The sequence below is a fragment of the Gymnodraco acuticeps genome, unplaced genomic scaffold, assembly GCF_902827175.1.
Source record: "Gymnodraco acuticeps unplaced genomic scaffold, fGymAcu1.1, whole genome shotgun sequence".
Taxonomy (NCBI): domain Eukaryota; kingdom Metazoa; phylum Chordata; class Actinopteri; order Perciformes; family Bathydraconidae; genus Gymnodraco; species Gymnodraco acuticeps.
The window spans coordinates 1483165-1502474 of NW_022991180.1; the positions used below are offsets into that span (position 1 = coordinate 1483165).

The 19310-nt window shown below is 45.6% G+C and overlaps 1 protein-coding gene across 1 annotated transcript in view; it reads right to left on the minus strand.

The window, feature by feature from the left end:
• Positions 1-19310, minus strand: part of LOC117560763 (leucine-rich PPR motif-containing protein, mitochondrial-like) — a 68996-nt gene that overhangs the window by 113 nt on the left and 49573 nt on the right. The window contains exons 25-29 of the mRNA XM_034237764.1: positions 18247-18353; positions 5390-5458; positions 5187-5277; positions 4167-4309; positions 261-427 (exon numbers count right to left, since the gene is read on the minus strand). Of these exons, the coding sequence (XP_034093655.1) occupies positions 261-427; positions 4167-4309; positions 5187-5277; positions 5390-5458; positions 18247-18353 (577 nt within the window). The remainder of the gene's footprint in view (positions 1-260; positions 428-4166; positions 4310-5186; positions 5278-5389; positions 5459-18246; positions 18354-19310) is intronic.

A 19310-nucleotide genomic window follows, 5' to 3' on the forward strand; every position in this document is an offset into this window, starting at 1 on the left:
TTTCATTTAGTGATTCATTTCTAAATTAAATAATCTAAATGTCATATTGTCCATCATCGATTGATTAATGCAGATCTGAAGCAAAAAAGTAAATCAGGGGCTGTTGCACTTTTAACTATATGCCTCCTAATGCTTTAACGTAGCTTCAAAAGTAACCTTTGCACATCTCCGATGATTCAAGTTTTCCCCCAGTGCATTATACAGTACGTTTGGTTCAGCTCCATATCATGTCTGACAACAACACGGGACCTGCTGCTCACCTTGGGCTTTTTTTATTACAGAGGGCAATTATAGGGCTTTGAAAGCTTGTGTCTTGAGAGCTTGAGCCTGGAGAGCTTGAGTCTTGAGAGCGTGGGCCTTCTTCCACTTTGGGCTTGGGTGCCGCTCTTTTGACCTCGGCTGGGGGGGCTTCTTCTTGGTACCACGTCTGTTAAAAACACACAAATAAAACTCAGTCTGATGCTTCCATAAAATAACATCCAGCATTCGAGCCTGTACACACACACACACACACACACATATTAACCATGTTCAGTGTGTGTATGACAGTGCAATAATGGCGGGGCAGGGCAGGGTCCCCTAATGCTCGTTCACCCGTGAAGCAGCGAGGGGAGGGGGTTAAGCTGTATTGGCTAGGGGCAAATTAGATATGGCACCCCAGGGGCAAAAACTAAAAGTGTGTGTGTGCGTTAGAGTGTGTGTGTTGGAGCGCGGGTGTCAACTCCAGGGCCCCAGGGGTCACTAAGTTCATCGCTCCAGGCAACAGCAATCACTTCCTCTCTCATCACGCTCCGGGCTGTAAGAGCACGCAGACCAACGCTGAGGAAAAACGCAGCAACAGAGCTCACTAGGATTTATTATTTGAGCAGTGGTGTGCGAGTACATTTACTCAAGTACTGCTCTTCATTTTGAGAGACTTGTGCTTCACTTGAGTATTTCAAATTGGTTGCTGCTTTGTACTTCTAACCCCACTACAATTCAGAGGTAAATGGTGTACATTTACTCCATTACATTTATTTAATACCTTTAGTTACTTTACAAATTTGGATTGGTGATGTGAAATATAAAATTCACTTAAATAAGACTTTAGTTACATATTCACAAGCTGCACTTTTACCAGCTTTGATAACACTCTAATACATCAATAATTAAAATCAAAACATATACAATTCTGAAATGGGGCCAATTTAATTATGAGTACTTTTACTTTTGGTACTTTAAGTATATTTTGATGCTAATACTTTTCTACTTTGAATAGGGGTGGTAACGGTTCACATAAGTCCACGGTTCGGTTCGTACCTCGGTTTGGGGGGTCACGGTTCGGTACGGGTTCGGTACAAGAAAAAGCAAAAAAAATTCCAAATGCATAATTCCAGGTTTGTTGTTTTTTATTTTGAACAGTAGTGGCAAGTTTCAGTTTAAAAATCAGGAACTCTGACATTTTGAATAATTAACTGTATTAAACAGTTAAAAACAGACCACAAACAGTACCACACACACACAGATGGCCATATTATCTATAATGGCTGATGTCAAACAAAAAGGTTTCATCAAGCTGTAAAACTAAAAAGAATGTCTTGAAAATATTACATCATAAATAATAAGAAAGTGTTTTCAAGAGCGCAAAGTCGTTGTAAAACATATGCCAAAAGCTTCCGTTATTATTTTTGGTCTCTCGGCTTTCATGTCTATTGGCTTCTTAAAAACAGCGGGGATCAGCTGTTGAAACTGCTGTTGTCTTTTACCGGGCTCCGGTGATTGGCAAATCTGGGTGATGCCTTCTGACATGATTTAGCATGTTTGGCGTGTGTTACCATGAGCATACCGCACCGCTGTAGAACAACGCCGACACACCGTCCTCGTCCGATCCACCACTCGCACACTTCATCGTTATTTAGTCCACAGGGAACCCGAAATGTTCCCACACATCTGATTTAAAAGAAGCAGGTGGGTTCTAGCTCCTGTGTGTTATCTGAAATCGCCACACTAACTTTTCTTCTTCTTGTATTTTGTTCGTTTTGTTGTTGTGTTTCTTCTTGTTCTTCATTTGTTGTTTAAGGGCGGCTGGCAAACAGCTTTTAGGCGCAATACCGCCCCCTGGATTATATATAATGTAGTGGATACTGCCCTGAATGACAGACTTTTTTCCCACTCGTAAAAAAAAAAGGTGTATTCGTCGGGTGACTGCGCGTGCCGAACCGTGACGTACAAACCGTGACGGTACGGGACGAATACGGATACCGTTACACCCCTAACTTTGAACTGAGTAACATTTTGAATGCAGGCGTTTCACTTGTAACAGTATTCCTACACTCTGGTACTTCTACTTCTACATAAGTACAGATCTGAGTACTTCTCCCACCTCTGTATTTGAGGCTAAACTCCCCTCTTTTATTCAAATGCATTAATCCACAGTTTGGTCTTTTAGTCAGAATCCAGGCCGCCTGGATGTAACTAGGATCCAGCGGCCGCCATATGGTGGCATTTAGCTGCTGGCTAAATTAGTCTGGGCATTACAGATTTACAGACAGATCAGGCTGTAATTCCCGTCCGCAGCCAGCCGCTCTGATTGACCACACTTCAGATCAGAGCCTCAATCCTGTTTCCTCTGCATGTAATGAACAGAGGCTTAAAGTGGAAACGGGGTGAGGACGGACGGGGGGGCTGAGTGTGAGGGGGTTTTGGGGTTAGCTCCTATGATCAGAGTTCGCTCTTTGGTTAATCTGAGCAGTATGGATATAATTCAGGGTGGGAACATTGTGTTTTAAATGACACTGAGCAGCTTGAATTTAAATAAATACATTATTCGGCTCGGATGAAGCTCCTCGCTATATCAGTGAAGGACAAAATACAGAATATGCCAGAACTTCATTACACCTGTGAAGAATCATACTAAGCATTTACAGTTAATTTACTGAATATATTTCAGTTATTTATTATTGTAAAACTATTATTGCTTCTCTACAATATTTTATTTAAAATGTTAACAATACTTTTAACCTTTGTATGACATAATACAAGAAAAAACGCTGCATTCATTCAAAACACCGGGAAAAAAAAGCCATTAAAATAAGAAATCTCAGCCTGTTGTAATACATAATAGTATTAGTGTATGAAATGCAATAAATCAGAAATAGAAATTCGACAAGCTCTGAAAATGTATTGCCCACCTAATGATCAAGTGTTTGTCCAAATCCTTTACATACTAACGTTGTCGATTCTAATGTAAGTCTTAGAATCTAATGTAAGTCTTGATAACATCCGTCTCATTGTTTAATTTCCTATTTAAAGTACTTCTTTCTGTGACCTGAGGTGGTTTGTTTGATTGGGAATGACGTGATGTACTTCCTCCAAATGAGCTGTAGTTTACTACTCAAGCACCACAATTCTATTACCAAGGTAATGTTGCACTGTTATCTATTTATAGAATATATAATGTCAGACAAATTGTAAATCACAAGCTTCCAGAGCTTGCAGTGACATCAAGAATATTTACAATAAAAAGCTATAAAAATTCAATTTACAATGGTAAAGAAAACCATAAGTGAACATTCTTCATCTTAAGAAGCTGGAAAGGGAGATTATTCTTTGCCTATTGTTTCTTGATAAACGACCTAAAATATTAATAGAATATTTGAGGACACATAAAATAACAATGGGTACCTCCAACCATCTTTTAATATGTCTGCACCGTTGTGATTTGTGCTCAACCATCACAGCTGCATGCCTGTGTGTTGTGTTTGACCTCGGGCACTTTTGAGAGTCCTCCAGAGCTCTGGGGAATCTCCTGGCCTTTACTTCCAGCTTCATCTCCCCCTCAGGCAACCTCTGGGCAATCTGTCTAATGAGCGAGACTGGGTTGTGCACATTATAGAGCTTAGGGCTGCTCAATTAATCGTATTTTAATCGCGATTTTGGCCTGCACGATTATGAAAAACAACATCACCGAAATAAAACGATTAATTGGTTTTTTAGTTGAATTATACTTAAAGTTCAGGGTAATCAACTGTTCAAAACATATTGTTCAACTTTTTTTTTTCAATAAATGGATGTTTTCAAAGTAAATGGATAATCGTTTTTAATAATCGTGATATCAATTATTGAACCAATAATCGAGATGATGATTTTGCCATAATCGAGCAGCCCCAATAGAGCTTTGGTTTTACCTCGGGCACATCGAAGGGCACCTCCTGGCCGTTATTCTTCAGGATTTTGGCCAGCTTGAGCAGGGTCCTCTCTCTGGGGATGACGTTCTCCTCCTGCATCTTCGTCCAAAGTCCTTCTGCTTTCTTCCACTCGTTTGTTGCCTCTGCAAGAAACAAAGCAGTGAGATTAAGAAAAGGTGTGTTTCTCATGATCGTCCACCTCTCTCCACTTCAACAGTTTCTGCTACTCATCAACAAGGCCTGGGAACCCCACTGACACCGACTCTTACCCTTTTTGAAATGACATATTCTCCTTTCTCCGTCTTTGTATGCATCATTTTACACCAAAGCAAATCATGTGTAAAACTACTTTGTAATAAAACGTTTCTGATTCTGACAGTCGGCCCATACTGCTCATCACTCGGCCTGAGTATTCTCAGACATAGCACTACATGCTGAGAGAGAGCAATCAAAGCACTAATCTGATCAACTGACTGGCCCTCAACTATGCTGTAATTTAGGAAACAAATCAACTAGAAGGTGAAGGTGTGTGTGTGTGTGAGAAAGTGGGGGTAATGGATCGACAATCAGCTTTAACACTCCAATCACAACTGTCATCTGCTCTGCTCTCCACTTCTGACCCCACACACACACACACACACACACACACCACACACACACACACACACACACACACACACACACACACACACCACACACACACACACACACACACACACCCACACACACACACACACACACACACACACACACACAACACACACACACACACACACACACACACACACACACACACACACACACACACACACACACACCACACACACACACACACACACCACACAACACACACACACACACACACAACACCACACACACACACACACACACACACACACACACACACACACACACACACACACACACACACACACAGAAGGTCAAGGCAGCAGAGGATATCAGGGCAGTTTGCAAATTGAACGAAATATAATAGAAACCACTCAGACAAATGGGACTTACCGTATTGTCGGAGGAGGTAAAAGTACATCTCGTCTCTGTCGCACTCGAACAGTTTGTCCGTCATGTCCACCATCTGCTCCAAGGTCTCAATCTATACAACCAAACACAACAACAATATATAATTTACTTTGGAATTTTTCTACCTTCATTTTTCTTTATGGCCTTGAATAGTTCAGTGTGTGTGTGTGTGTGTGTGTGGTTACCTGGTTGGAATTTATACATTTCTCTGCATACCACTGAATGCGCGCAGCCCTTGCCCTCAGCCCAGGGGTCTAGGGGAAAAACAGATGAGAATGTAAGAAAAATAATACATAAAGTAGATAAATATATAGACGGTAGAAGAAGAAACCGTAGCAATGTCGTATTAACATCAGATTGTGGTCACTAGTCACTCACCATATCTTTCATTGATCTTACTTTGATTTAGTTCTAAAGTTATCCTTTGTTGTGATGTCTTTCAATGACTTTTGAAGGCTTATCCATATGGAAAGGCCTTCTTATAATTTCGCCTCTGATTTTGAGGTTTATTTTATCTTTCATTATGGATTAACACTGCTTTGTTCTTGGTTTGGAGAATCAAATAAAGTGTAATCATTCAATGTTTAATGTAGTAGGAAACACAATAGTAGAAAACAGAGACAGCTCAATTCACACAAAGTAACAGGTTAAAAATACATGAGGTTTAAAATATACAGATTATAAAGGGACGTGTAGTACTTTTGTAGTGCTACTAATAATATGCAGATAGACAGTGTATGCGTGTCAAATAGGGGCTGACATAGATTGATATGCAGGCTGGTGTAGCTCAGGTTTAGCCTGATACGTGGACTGACTGGATGATTATTATCATGGAATAACAGTGATCAGGATCTCATCTGTCTCTTGGGGCTTTGATACAATCTGAATAAGACTAGGATTGAGAAATCTCACCCTCCCTCTCTTCCTGGTAATCTGAAAAAGAGAGACAGAGCGATCTGCCAGCACGTTAATCTGAACGGGGATCAGCAGCGCTCAATCCCCGCTGGCCTCTTTGATGGGAGCCCATCATACTGCGAGAGGAAGTGGAGAGTCAAGAAAAGACGTCCATCCCTTCCTCTCCCAATCCCCTCTCCTCTCCTCTCAATCCCTCCCTCCTGCAAATCTCCTCTGCTCCTATTCGCTGCCTCTCTATCCGGCCCAGGCGAAGGCATTATGTTCTTACCCAGCCAGCCAAAGGGACAAATTAAAATGTGTTGCACTCTCTCTCTCAGTCTGTCTAATCTTCTTAGAGACTAAGGCAAGAGCTCCATCTTTTTTCTGCCTCCCATTCCCTTTACTTGGTAAAGTCCTGCGGGCACAAAGCAGCACATCTACTCGAACACACACACACACACACACACACACACACGTTTGGGATTTTGAATCCGTCAGGACAAATCTCCCTAAAAAAAATTTGTGCAGGAAACTAATCCTCAGAAATAAGAAGGCACAACACGCTTGGCTGGATCAAAAGAATGAAAAGTAGAAACAAACAACAGCACGGACACTCTCACTTTCAGGAGGATTTAATGGAAACATGTCATCAGGTCAGAGTATCAATCCTCACACACATCACTCTGCCTCTTTGAGTCGTGCGTGGCCTTTACACGCTTCCTTTCTCATCTTCAAATCCACGTACACAAAAAGAAATGGATAGAGCTGACCTGTTCCCACATCCACTTAACAAACCCTCTCCATCTCAATTCCTAATGTTCTAATTCCACTAATCACCTGTCCACTTAGTCCACACACACACACACACACACACACAAAAACACATAATGGCTCACCACTCTTTAGCAACACTACCTAACCTTGACCATCGCTCACATGCGTGTGCCGCAATAATAGGCCCGGCCACCTGACAATCCTCTACCTAACCATGACCATTTAGCACAAAATTGGCCACCTTTCTCTATCATTACATTTAATTAGCTGTGATTAATCAGCTGCCAATTATACCAAACAGAGCCCAAAGAGACACCGCTCTGGACAGCCACTTGACGCTCTCAGAGGGGGATAAAAGTATTTGTGTGTAGAGTGTGTGCATATTCGAGTTATGGATATGATTCTCTTGTTTTATATATCCTCTTCAAGATATCTGTCGTCATACAAGTTTAAATGACAGTTCAGGGAGGAACTTTCTGTGCACAGACTTTCTTTTCTAAACATCTATGCAGGCACAGTAGTTCACCAACACTCAACTGCTCATGCTATAATGCTGAAATTGTAAATATTAACATACCAACAAAGATGTGTAACATGAAAGATATCGCTCATTGAAAGACGCAATCATCAGACTCTGAACTTTACCTCAGCTCTCCACAAAGAATTTAGCATCTTTCAGGTTCTTTTTGGTTTTCAGCACCACCCACCGACTTTACTGGCTCAGCAGCAAACAGTAAACAGACAAGGCTGGGACTAGCTAGTGAAAACCACAAAAAAGATTAAGAATTACGATCTTCTTTATTCTACTTAGAAAAAAGAACAGTACAAATAGAGATCTGTGGCTCAGTAATCCAGAGAGGATTAACAGCAGCGTTTCCCATACATTGAGTTATTTGTGGCGGGCCGCAACAATTAAATATCGTCCGCCACAAATGGATCTCATAATGGATAGTGAGGTGGGCTGGTGATCGGAAGGTTGCGAGTTCAAATCCCGCCTGGAACACCACTACTAGTGTGCCCTTGAGTAAGGCACTCTACTCCAGGGAGAATGTCCCTGTAATTGGTCATTGTAAGTCGCTTTGGAATAAGGCGTCTGCTAAATGCCTAAATTGTAAATGATATTTGCTATCCTGGCTCCAAAATGGTGGAATGAGCTCCCCATTGACATCAGGACAGCAGAAAGCCTGCACATCTTCCGGCGCAGACTGAAAACTCATCTCTTTCGACTCCACTTCGAGCGATAGAATTACTAACAAAGAACTGCTAACAGAGCACTTATATACTAATAAAGGACTGGCTTACCTAAAGCCAGTTGAGTAGCATTTGAAATGTTTGGCTCTATGAAACCTGATGTACTTATATGATTCTGTTTTCTTCAAGGTTGTATCTTCCTAGTCGAATGTACTTATTGTAAGTCGCTTTGGATAAAAGCGTCAGCTAAATGCAATGTAATGTAATATTTTTGGGATAATAAACCCCACAGATCCTCAATTCCGGTGTGTCTCACTCATTAACAACGCAACACAGAGCAACAAGAACATTGTCTACAGTAGCCATGAACTCGCATGCATTTTCTAATTTGGGGGGGGGGGGGGGGGATGCGTGGGCCACCCGAATAGGTTAAGGGGCTTTGGCTTTTCTTGCCGGGGGGGGGCGGTGCGGTGCGGTGCGGTGCCCCCACAAATAGAATCAAATTCTGTGGGAAACACTGAACAGCATAAACATTTGGATCCAGTTAGTCAATATGTGTACGTCTGCGGGAATCACAGCTAAATGATGATGCTAAAGAGATTAACTTCAATCAGCAAAGAAAACAGTAAAAATTAGGGGTGCACCGAATGGGAAATTCTTGGCCGAAACCGATACCGAAAATTGGAAACAGTTGGCCGAAAACCGAATGCCGAAAGGCCGAAAATGATTAATAGAAATATATATATATAATGTATACATTTTTTACCAATGTTGTTCAGCTACCTGATTATGGAAATAGACATGATTATGGCAAAACTTAACTTAAATAATAATCACTATTATGGGTCCATAAAACATTTATTCAGCACTTTTGAATGCATACAGTACATTTATATATGTCATGTATTATTGCTAAAAAACATTATATCGCAGTCTTAGTGTCGCCAACTCGTTTCTAATATGCAAAGACACAAATGCGTCTATGATGTATTTCGATCAGACGAGATCTCTCTCCCCCGTCTGTGTGCGAGGGGGGCGGGGCAGTTTACACACACGCAGCTGCTACATGCAGCGGAGCACACTGCGGAGATGGCGAGAGAACGCGCTCCGAGGTGTGGTTAAACTTTACCCGTCTCGATGTGGAGAATACTTGTTACCATAAGTGCAATAAGAGTTTAGCATGTAAGCACGAGCAATTTGTCTAAACATTTAGCAAAAGTGCCACCGCATGCAGACGGAGGAATGTACCGGGTTCGACCGTCTTTCTAGCAGCTCTGTAGCCCCATCCACGAGTAACGTTTCCACGTCAGGTGTTATGTATGCTAGCAGCAACACACGGAGTTAACTACATATACAAAACACGGGTTAATGATTAGAGGAAACTGAGGTATTTAGTTTGTTAAAATTTCAGCTATTCTGTTTTACAGTCTGTCATCAGATTATTTAATACGATTTGTTAAAGGCTCAGGGCAATCTCGATGACAAAGGTCAATGTTCCCCCCCCCTGTGAGCCAGCCGCGAGCATGGTCGCCGCGTCTTTATTACGTCATCACAACAACACGTTAGGTTACCAACGTAAGCCTGTTCTGACATTCGGTGATATTTTTCGGTGCTAAAAACCCTTCGGCCGAAAGCCGAAAGGGCCTTTTTAACCATTTTCGGCCGATAATTTTCGGTGGCCGAATATTCGGTGCATCCCTAGTAAAAATCAAGGTAATGAATTGAGATGCTTCATTAAAATATAAAACACGAACAAGCCAAGGAAACCCCAGTTGTGGTGTTAGCCACTCGTCCACCGACTAAAAGAACATCAATCCCATATTGCTTTTAATTTCAACATATATCTACGCGATCATTGATCTTCAATGAGATTGTTTGCCTGACTGACCATCATGTTTGGGCCCATGCATATTTATAAAGCAGTTTTCTTACATTTTGATCGGATTGGGGAATACTTCATCATTTGTATTTACCATTAGGTAAATGGCAGATATTTTCACCCATAAAGGGGAGAGGCCATGATGTAGAGGGAAAATACCTGGAAGGGTTGCTCTCATAATTTGGGAAATGTGAATGTTTTAGTTTATTAAGGGTAAAATAAAAATTAGTCGCTGCAGTATACTGTATTCTTGGATATGTTTTAATGTACATTCTAAAGCCTTGTCTGTTGACGTCTGAACATGCCCCGTCCATGTTGTATCAAAAGAGTTCTCATTCATAACACTCCGTTCGATGTCTCACTATGGGATGCGCCTCATCGCGGAGCAAACAGAAGCATCAATCTCATTACGCCAATCCTGATTGGCTGGAGATCTTGACGTCAGCGTCAGGGAAATCACCCCCTATAAGTAGCTTGCGCCACAACGCATGCGCCATTCAAACACCTCTTCTCGCTTCAGAGCACATCTCTATAGTAGCCGGACAAGCTTAACGGTCCACAGACTGAACCCAAATATAACCATTTCGGTCGACGGGCGCTCGCCGGCTACTCCTTCTGCTTCGCAAGAAGACGGTAATACTAACGCCAGTTAGTATTAAAATCGACCTCGCCGTTCTTTCCCCGGAAAGTAAGGTAAGGTTTTGATTTTTCTCAAGCTAGCTACGCACCCCGTTGCTAGCTAGCTTCCCCTTGCTACCGACACCACGGTAGCGAGGACGCTTTTCTTTTTCTCTCTCACGGAGGAGAAAGGATTAGAAGTATATTGACACACCAGTCAATATTCTTTGAGAACAAAGGACCCACACCGTCCCCTTTTTCTCCGGATTAAGGACGGGTTGGTAACACTTTTTCTCTCAACGACGTACCTGTTACGAGCGGGTCCTCTCCACGCCACGAGGCGAACAAGATGGACGCCTCTCCCCCTCACACCAGAGGAGTCAGGGACTCGAAGGCTCGGTCATGCGGCTGCGGGTTGAAGATAGCAGGCACAGACTCACACCAGGTCTGCCCGTCCTGCCTCGGGCTGAAACACGCCCAGGAGGCTATCGACAACCCCGGCTTGTGCGGGCATTGCGCCCTTTTCACCCGAAAGAGCCTCCACCGACGGCTAGCACACCAAGCTAGCTTGGTTGGAACAGGACTCCCTCATGTCCACTGATTCGCCGTTTGGCAATCAAGACACGGGGGCATCTGCTGCAGAGACTGAGCCCCTCACTATGTCGGTCTGGGGCTCACTAACAGCGGCAGCTGCGGAACCGGGATCCCACGCCGTGTCAGGCCGGGACCCGTGGCGGCAAGAGACGCGGGAACGGAGCCCCACGTCTCACCAGGCGGGAGCTCCCGGCGAGACCTCACCATGGTCTCACCCGCGGGGAATGTCCTGGAATTAGACTACATGGGGGACAAAGAGGACACCTCTGAGTCCCTCCTGTCTGATTCGGATGAGCAAGAAGAATATATCTTCATGTCATCGGCTCAAACGGCAAAGCCGGGAGCGATGGCTGCTCTCCCGGGCGATAGCACACCAGCTTCGCCCTGTCTGAGCAGGGACCTGCAGGCCGCGTGTCAGCGCGCTGCGTCCAGGCTAGACATCCCGTGGCCCGAAAGGGCCAAGGAGACCGCCAGGTCCCGTTACGAGGGGAAACATTCTCCCCAAGCACGAGGACAAGGAGGCAACTCCTCCCGGTCTTCCGGAGATGTTGGATGAGGGTGTCGGTCTCGTGGAGGGACCGACCCTTTACCAACAAGGCCCAATCCAGGGTGCCTCCTCCCTAGACTGCGACGGTATGGAGAGGCTCGGCCTGCTCCGCATACCGCCGATGGAACTGCTGGTGGCAACCCACCTCCTACCGAGGATGGGCCGGTCACCAAGCAGGAACCCAACGCTGCCAGCGAAGGTGGACCGTTTCCAGTCAACCATGACGGAACGGTCCTACAGAGCCGCAGCGTTGTCCGCCAGGGCTCTGAACGTTTCCTCACTGCTAACCGCATACCAAGCGGAGCTCTGTGAGGATATGTCGAGTAATCCTGGACCGGCCGTTCTGGACGAGTTGGCCGCGGTCACAGACATTTGTCTCCGTGTCCAACGCTGCGCCGTCCAGGCCACGGGCAGATCAATGGGGATCATGGTGGTGCAGGAAAGAGCTAGATGGCTCAACCTCACCAACCTCCCAGACCGGGAAAAGGAGGATATGCTTGACATGCCCATCGTTCCCGAGGGGATTTTCGGCTCCGCTCTTGCCTCCATGCAAAGCAGATGCTAGTCGAAAAAGAAGGAGGACGAGGCCCTCCACCTCTGCCTCCCTCGAAGGGCCCAGCCGCTGCCTTCGCAGCGGCAGCCCTTCGTCCAAGCTGCGAACCCTGCTCGGTTAAAAATACCGAAAGCGCAGAGGTCGCAGTCCGCCCCGAGTCCCCAGCCCAGGCAGGGGACGAGGGCGAGCTGGCCTAGAAAATCTCCGGTTCCGGCTGCAGCCCAGGCGCAGCCAACCCAGAATTTCGGCCAGCAGGCGAGGAAGAAGAAGCGAGCGGCGTGACAGCCCCTCCTTCTCCCCTCCGTGACAGAGCTGGAAGTCCACGGTTCCTCAGCTCTAAATGTGTTCCCGCCGCCTCGAGAGATGCCTCAACACCATCCTCAAGTCCGCAAAAACACATGTCACAAATCTGTTTGTTCCTCTGTCATTAAACATTTGTCGCTGACGCATCCAGGCTTCAGGCCGAGGGCGCAGCTCAAAAAAATGATAAGAAAAACAATAAAACCAATAAACAGCCCGTCAACTGTTCCCCTTCTGAGAGCAGCTACGGCATCTCTCAAAAGGCGGATTACAGGCGGGTCTGTGAAGGCACCACCGTCACGCGCATGCGCAGTGCCGGCTGGGGTTTTAAAAGCACCACCGCCACGCGCATGTGCAGTGCCGGCTGGGGTTGTGAAGGCACCACCGTCATGCGCATACGCAGTGCCGGTGGGGATTGTCGAAAGGGGGCACCACTGTGTTCAGACACTAGAGGGCCCCATAACACAACAAATAGAGACTCAGAGGGAAGAGATGTGACATCTCCACTGGCTCTAAGGAGCATGCAGTGGAAGATGCTCACATCATCTGCTTGGGTTTTCAAGACAGTAACACGGGGCTACAGACTCCAATTCGCTGTCACCCCCCCCTCGCTTCTCAGGCATTCTGCATTCGCAGGCCCGAGGAGAGTCAGCCCATATTCTGGAGAAAGAGATTCTCTCTCTCCTAGAAAAGAGGGCTATATCTATTGTACCCGCCGAGCAGAGTCAGGGCGGCTTCTATTCCAAGTACTTCCTCGTTCCCAAACGGGGAGGGAACGGAATTCGGCCAATACTTGATTTGAGGGCTCTGAACAAATATCTAAGAAGATATAAGTTCAGAATGCTCACTCACACATCTCTGCTGCGGCTCGTGCGACAAGACGACTGGTTCACATCAGTCGACCTGAAAGATGCGTATTTTCACATCCCAGTATATTACCCACACAGGAAATATCTGAGATTCGCATTTCAGGGATCTGTTATGAATACAGAGTACTCCCCTTCGGTCTGTCTCTCAGTCCAAGGGTGTTTTGTACGATGTACGGAAGCCGCGTTAAGACAACAGGGTATTCGCCTGGCGACCTACCTGGACGACTGGCTGCTTCTCGCACAGTCGGAGCAGGAGGCTGTTACGCAGACAAATGTCCTCGTAAAGCACCTGCTCAACCTGGGTTTCATAATAAACACAGAGAAGAGCATGTTGTGCCCCGCGCAGACTATACTCTTCCTGGCTTTACGCCTGAACTCGGTGCCCTTTTCAGCTCGCTTGTCAGCGGATAGAGTGAAAGCTTCAGAGCTTGTCTCGCTCTTTTCCGGCTGCGCAAACATGTTCTCTTCAGATCATGCCTGCGATTGCTGGGGCTCATGGCGTCACCCATCCTGGTCGTACGACTGGGACGCTTACACATGAGGGAGTTTCAGCGCTGGGTGGCCGCCCTAAAACTAAACGCTGCGCGCCATGGCGCGCGGAGAGTGATGGTTACTGTGAAATGCGTAATGGCACTGCGCCACTGGCTGCACCCGACTTTCTAGTACGAGGTGTGCCTATGGGTGCTGTCCTTTCACGGAAAGTGGTCACCACGGACGCATGTCTGACAGGTTGGGGAGGTATTTATGAAGGTCGCCCGGTGAGGGGTCTCTGGAGACCTCCAGCGGGCGCACATAAATTACCTGGAGCTTTTAGTGGTGTTTCTCACCCTAAAACGCTTCCTGCCTTTCCTCAGGGGACATCACGTCCTCGTGAGGACAGACAATATGACCACAATATCGTATATTAACCGCCAAGGGGGTTTGCGTTCTCTCCAGTTACACACACTGGCGCGCAAACTTATCCTATGGAGCGGTAGGCGTCTCCTCTCTCTGAGAGCGACGCACGTACCGGGAGTGAGGAACCTCGGGGCAGATCTACTGTCCAGAGGTATACCACTTTATGCAGACTGGACTCTACATCCAAGGATTGTGAGCCAGCTGTGGGTGCGTTAAGGCAGAGCCGCGGTGGATCTGTTCGCATCGAAAGACAACGCTCAGTGTCAGCTGTTCTTTTCGATGCGCGATCTAAATGCACCGTTAGGCGTGGATGCACTCGCGCACAATTGGCCCCCGGGCCTTCTGTACGCGTTCCCACCCCTGGCTCTGATACCCCCAACTCTGGCCAGAGTGAGAGAGCAACGCCACACACTTATCCTGATAGCTCCGCACTGGCCAGCTATGTACTGGCTAGCGGAGATATATCAGCTGCTGTGCGAGCAGCCATGGCAGCTCCCACTACGCAGGGACATACTGTCCCAAGCGGGGGGGGGGGCGATCTTTCACCCACACCCAGAGCGCTTGGCTCTATGGGCCTGGCCCGTGAGTGGTACAATCTAAATACAGTGTGACATGACGCTGACCCTGGCAGCTGCCAAGCGAGCCAGTGGCACTCATGCACTATCTGTACAGTTTTCATGCACTCAGTTTGCCCCAGGGCAAACAGAGTGTGGTTGAAGCCTGACCCTGCCTTTATCTTAAGGCGGTCGGTTCGGGTACCACATTTGACATTAAGGCATCCTCCCCGCCACTGTATTCCTCCGGGGAACAGCGGCCGGATTTGCCGTGTCCAGCCGGTGCTTTACGCACGTACAGGGACAGATCAAGGGTGCTTCGTCATAATGACCAACCCCTTGTGTCCTGGGCTAACCCTTATAAGGGCAAGCCTGTTACTAAGCAACGGCTCTCCCACTGGTCTGTGGAAGCAATTGCTTTGGGGCTCATACGAGTCAGAGTTCGCAGGCACCCTCGGGTCCGCGAGCTCTTTCGACTCAGAGTCTGGCTGCATTCTGGACTCTGTCCAGGATGTCTCCCATCAAGGACATTGGTGCAGCGGCGAGCTGGTCCTCGCCGCTCACTTTTGTCCGCCTCTTAACAGGCTGGACGTTCTGCTCCCAGTGTGACTCAAGCAGTGCTGGGCACCTGGTTGAGTCAGAGCTCTACCTGTTAAGTTCTGGTTGGTTTGGTGATTTTCGAGATAAGCTCGTCTGACAATACGGGAGCTACAATTTCCCATAGTGAGACATCGAACGGAGTGTTATGAATGAGAACTATAGGTTACTTACGTAACCCCAGTTCTCAGAGTAACATGAAGTGAGATGTCTCACCAGACGGCCCTCCTTGCTATGGTGAAGCGAGAAGAGGTGCTTATTTTGAATGGCGCATGCGTTGTGGCGCAAGCTACTTATAGGGGGTGATTTCCCTGACGCTGACGTCAAGATCTCCAGCCAATCAGGATTGGCGTAATGAGATTGATGCTTCTGTTTGCTCCGCGATGAGGCGCATCCCATAGTGAGACATCTCACTTCATGTTACTCTGAGAACTGGGGTTACGTAAGTAACCTATAGATCTGCAGGTTTAAAGTCAGCCTGCGTGTCAATAACAAACCAAAACCAGCAGCTTATCGTCTCTCCAACATTCATCTCCCGTTGACACCAGGGACAACATGTACCTCTGTGGTTTGACAAGGCTTCACCAATCTCACACATCGATGGCATGTATCTTACTGTCTGTTATAAGTAGGATAACGGCAATACAATCTAGCCGAACAATAACATGTTGATAATATTTAAGAGGGTTTGGAAATCCTCAAGAGGGACAAATCCTTATTTTTAGTGCACACCAGGTCCCGAGAGAGAGCAGATAGAGGGAGTTATGGTATTTTTTTCTGCTCTCATCCTGATCGGACAATATAATGGCCTTGTTTCTCTTTCCTCTGAGGTCAGGCTCATCCCTCTATGTGTTTGATCTCTCTGTCCCGCTGCTTGTTTTATCCACGTGAAAATCACTTCTTATCTGCCACTCTCCTTTTCCTCACACTAATCTACAGGGCTTACAGCTAGATTTAAGTTGACAAAGATATAAATATTCATAAAATATTCAGGTCAGATGCGCTACAATAACAATAAGAGTATTGCTTTTACATTATGCATGTTCTCTGTGGATCATGACAGTCGTGCCGATGTGATCCTGGTTTTCATGCAACTGTTTTTAATCAGGTAGCTCCTCTGAGATTAAGAATTGCATTTTATATTGAGATGTAATGCAGCCAGGGAAATTAGATACAAACACCACTTTTCTGTTCATGTATGAGTTTCCAAACATGTGAAGTCAGGCCTTACAATGTTTCATTACTTAAGCTGAACATCATTCATTCAGTTCATAAAGTGATCAGTCTTGCTTTTATTTGCTCCGACTAAGCCATCTAAAACAGTGAAGATTCACGCCAAGAAACAATATAAATCAAGGTTGGTTATTGTGAGGGAATATTTCTGTCTTTACTCCTAGATATTTAACCTTTTCTGTGTGTTGACGTTTACGACCAACCCTGGGCTCTGTTATCTCTCTTAAGGAATGGGAGGCTCCGGCTATCTTGATAAACCAGTTCAACTCTCGGTCACGCAATCGTTTACGGCTGTGGGAACGCTGGCTTCAAGGCCATTAAGGGTCAGACTCAAGTGATTCAGGGTGCCCAGCTGTTTAGTCTATCTCCCCAAATATGTTGTTTACTCTCTCTGAAATAGTTAAAAGGTCTATCGAGAGAGAGGCGCGGCAGATTAGACATGGCAACCCACCAGGGCAGTCAGAATCTCTGGCTGTGTGACTTGTGATGTGAATTTCTCCGGCCGATACTTGTAAATAAATATCAGTGTTTGACATCAAAGCTCCAACTCTCCTCGTGTCTCTCTGAGTCCTGACTCTCCATTGCTGCAGAAGTTTCCCTTACAGTTATTATTTTCAACGTCTAGATATGGTAACATTACTAAAGGAAGGACCCTATTAAGATGTAAAACCAAGTACAAACAGCACTGTTCTGTTCACGTATGCGTTACCATACAAGTGAGATTAGGCCCCATATAGGTTCATTACTTAATCTGGAAATCAGTCATTCTGTTCATAAAATGATCAGTCATCCTTAAAGACTAAATCACCCAAGACTCACGCTAAGAAACAATGTAAATCCTGGTTGGTTCTTATTTGCAACATCTAGATATGGTTACAATACTAAAGTAAGGACTCTGACTAAGCTTTTGGTCCTTCACAGTTTTCCACACCACCTTTGGGGTCTAGACATCAAATCCCACAACTTGCCGTTTGATCAAATGTATAACAGGGCTCTACTTTTTTTTTTAAAAGATAATTTTTTGGGCCAGAGTGCCTTAATTCCAGAGAGGGTGTTACATTGAGAGATAGAGGGGAAGACTTTGCCTGAAAACTAGCTACTGTAGTGACAAACTGCCATTTATTGCATCTCAGCGTGAATGATTAGTTCATTTCACCTAAATTAAATCAAATCAAATGATGTTGATGGTTAAATTAGCTTCACATGTAGGCCTACTGAGTTCTGAACTTGCCATTTAGATCTAGAAAGGGGGCTATGCTGTTTGATTTAATTCAACACAATATATGCACTCCACTATGCTGTTGTTTACTGTATCCAAAGCTCTTAATATGACTGCTCATATTTCAAGCCATCTTTTTCCCAGCCCCTTGCTTTGGATCATTTTCATCAACCGGCCCCATTCCAAACTAATTGAATAGCCCTGATATATAACATAGCCGTGATCAACTACATGGATTGGAAAGGAGCTCTTTTATCCAAGTCCTTTTTTAAAACCATTTGTTCAGGAAGAAGCGGCACCTGTGTGTGTGTGTTTGTGTTTACCTCAATGATCTTACGGGCCTCGTGGTAGCGGCCTGTCTGCAGGAAGGCGAAGAACAGATCGTACAGCATCGCCATCTCCCCTCGCTCCTGACTCACAAAGTCCATGGCTGAAGGGACACAAAGAGAAGCAGACGGACGGGGAAACAGAGCAGAGAAAGGCTGTGAATAAAAAAACGTCTGCAAGGTGAATGAACACACACTTAATCTTTTCCTCCTGATTCCATTATTTGGCACAATGTCCCAGGCACAAAGCAGCCAGATCAAGTCTGCTCTCAAACAAACACAGGTCCCGAATGAAAGCCTAAGCTCTAATGGTAAACTTGCTAAAGCGCTCTGCTCAGCGTTACGTCCTATCTCTGTCCAGCAGCCTCAGGACCACACAGGCAGAACTATTCAAGGCCATAAAGAAAAATGAAGGTAGAAAAAAAATTCCAAAGGAAATTATATATTGTTGTTGTGGTTGTATAGATTGAGCCCTTGAAGAGGAGAGACCGAGACGAGATGTAGTTACCTCCTCCGACAATACGGTAAGTCCCATTATACACACACACACACATCACACACACACACACACACACACACACACACACACACACACACACACACACACACACACACACACACACACACACACACACACACACACACACACACACACACACACACACACACACACACACACACACCACACACACACACACACACACACACACACACACACACACACACACACACACACACAACACACACACACACACACACACACACACAACACACACACACACACACACACACACACACACACACCACAACACACACATCACACACACACACACACACCACACACACACACACCACACACACACACACACACACACACACAACACACACACCACACACACCACACACACACACACACACACACACAACACACACACACACACACAACACACACACACACACACACACACACACACCCGTCTAGAGATTTATCCTACATTTACTAACTTCGACGTAACTTTCAAAAATCTTAATACAAAAAATAATTGTCCTTTTTTTAACCC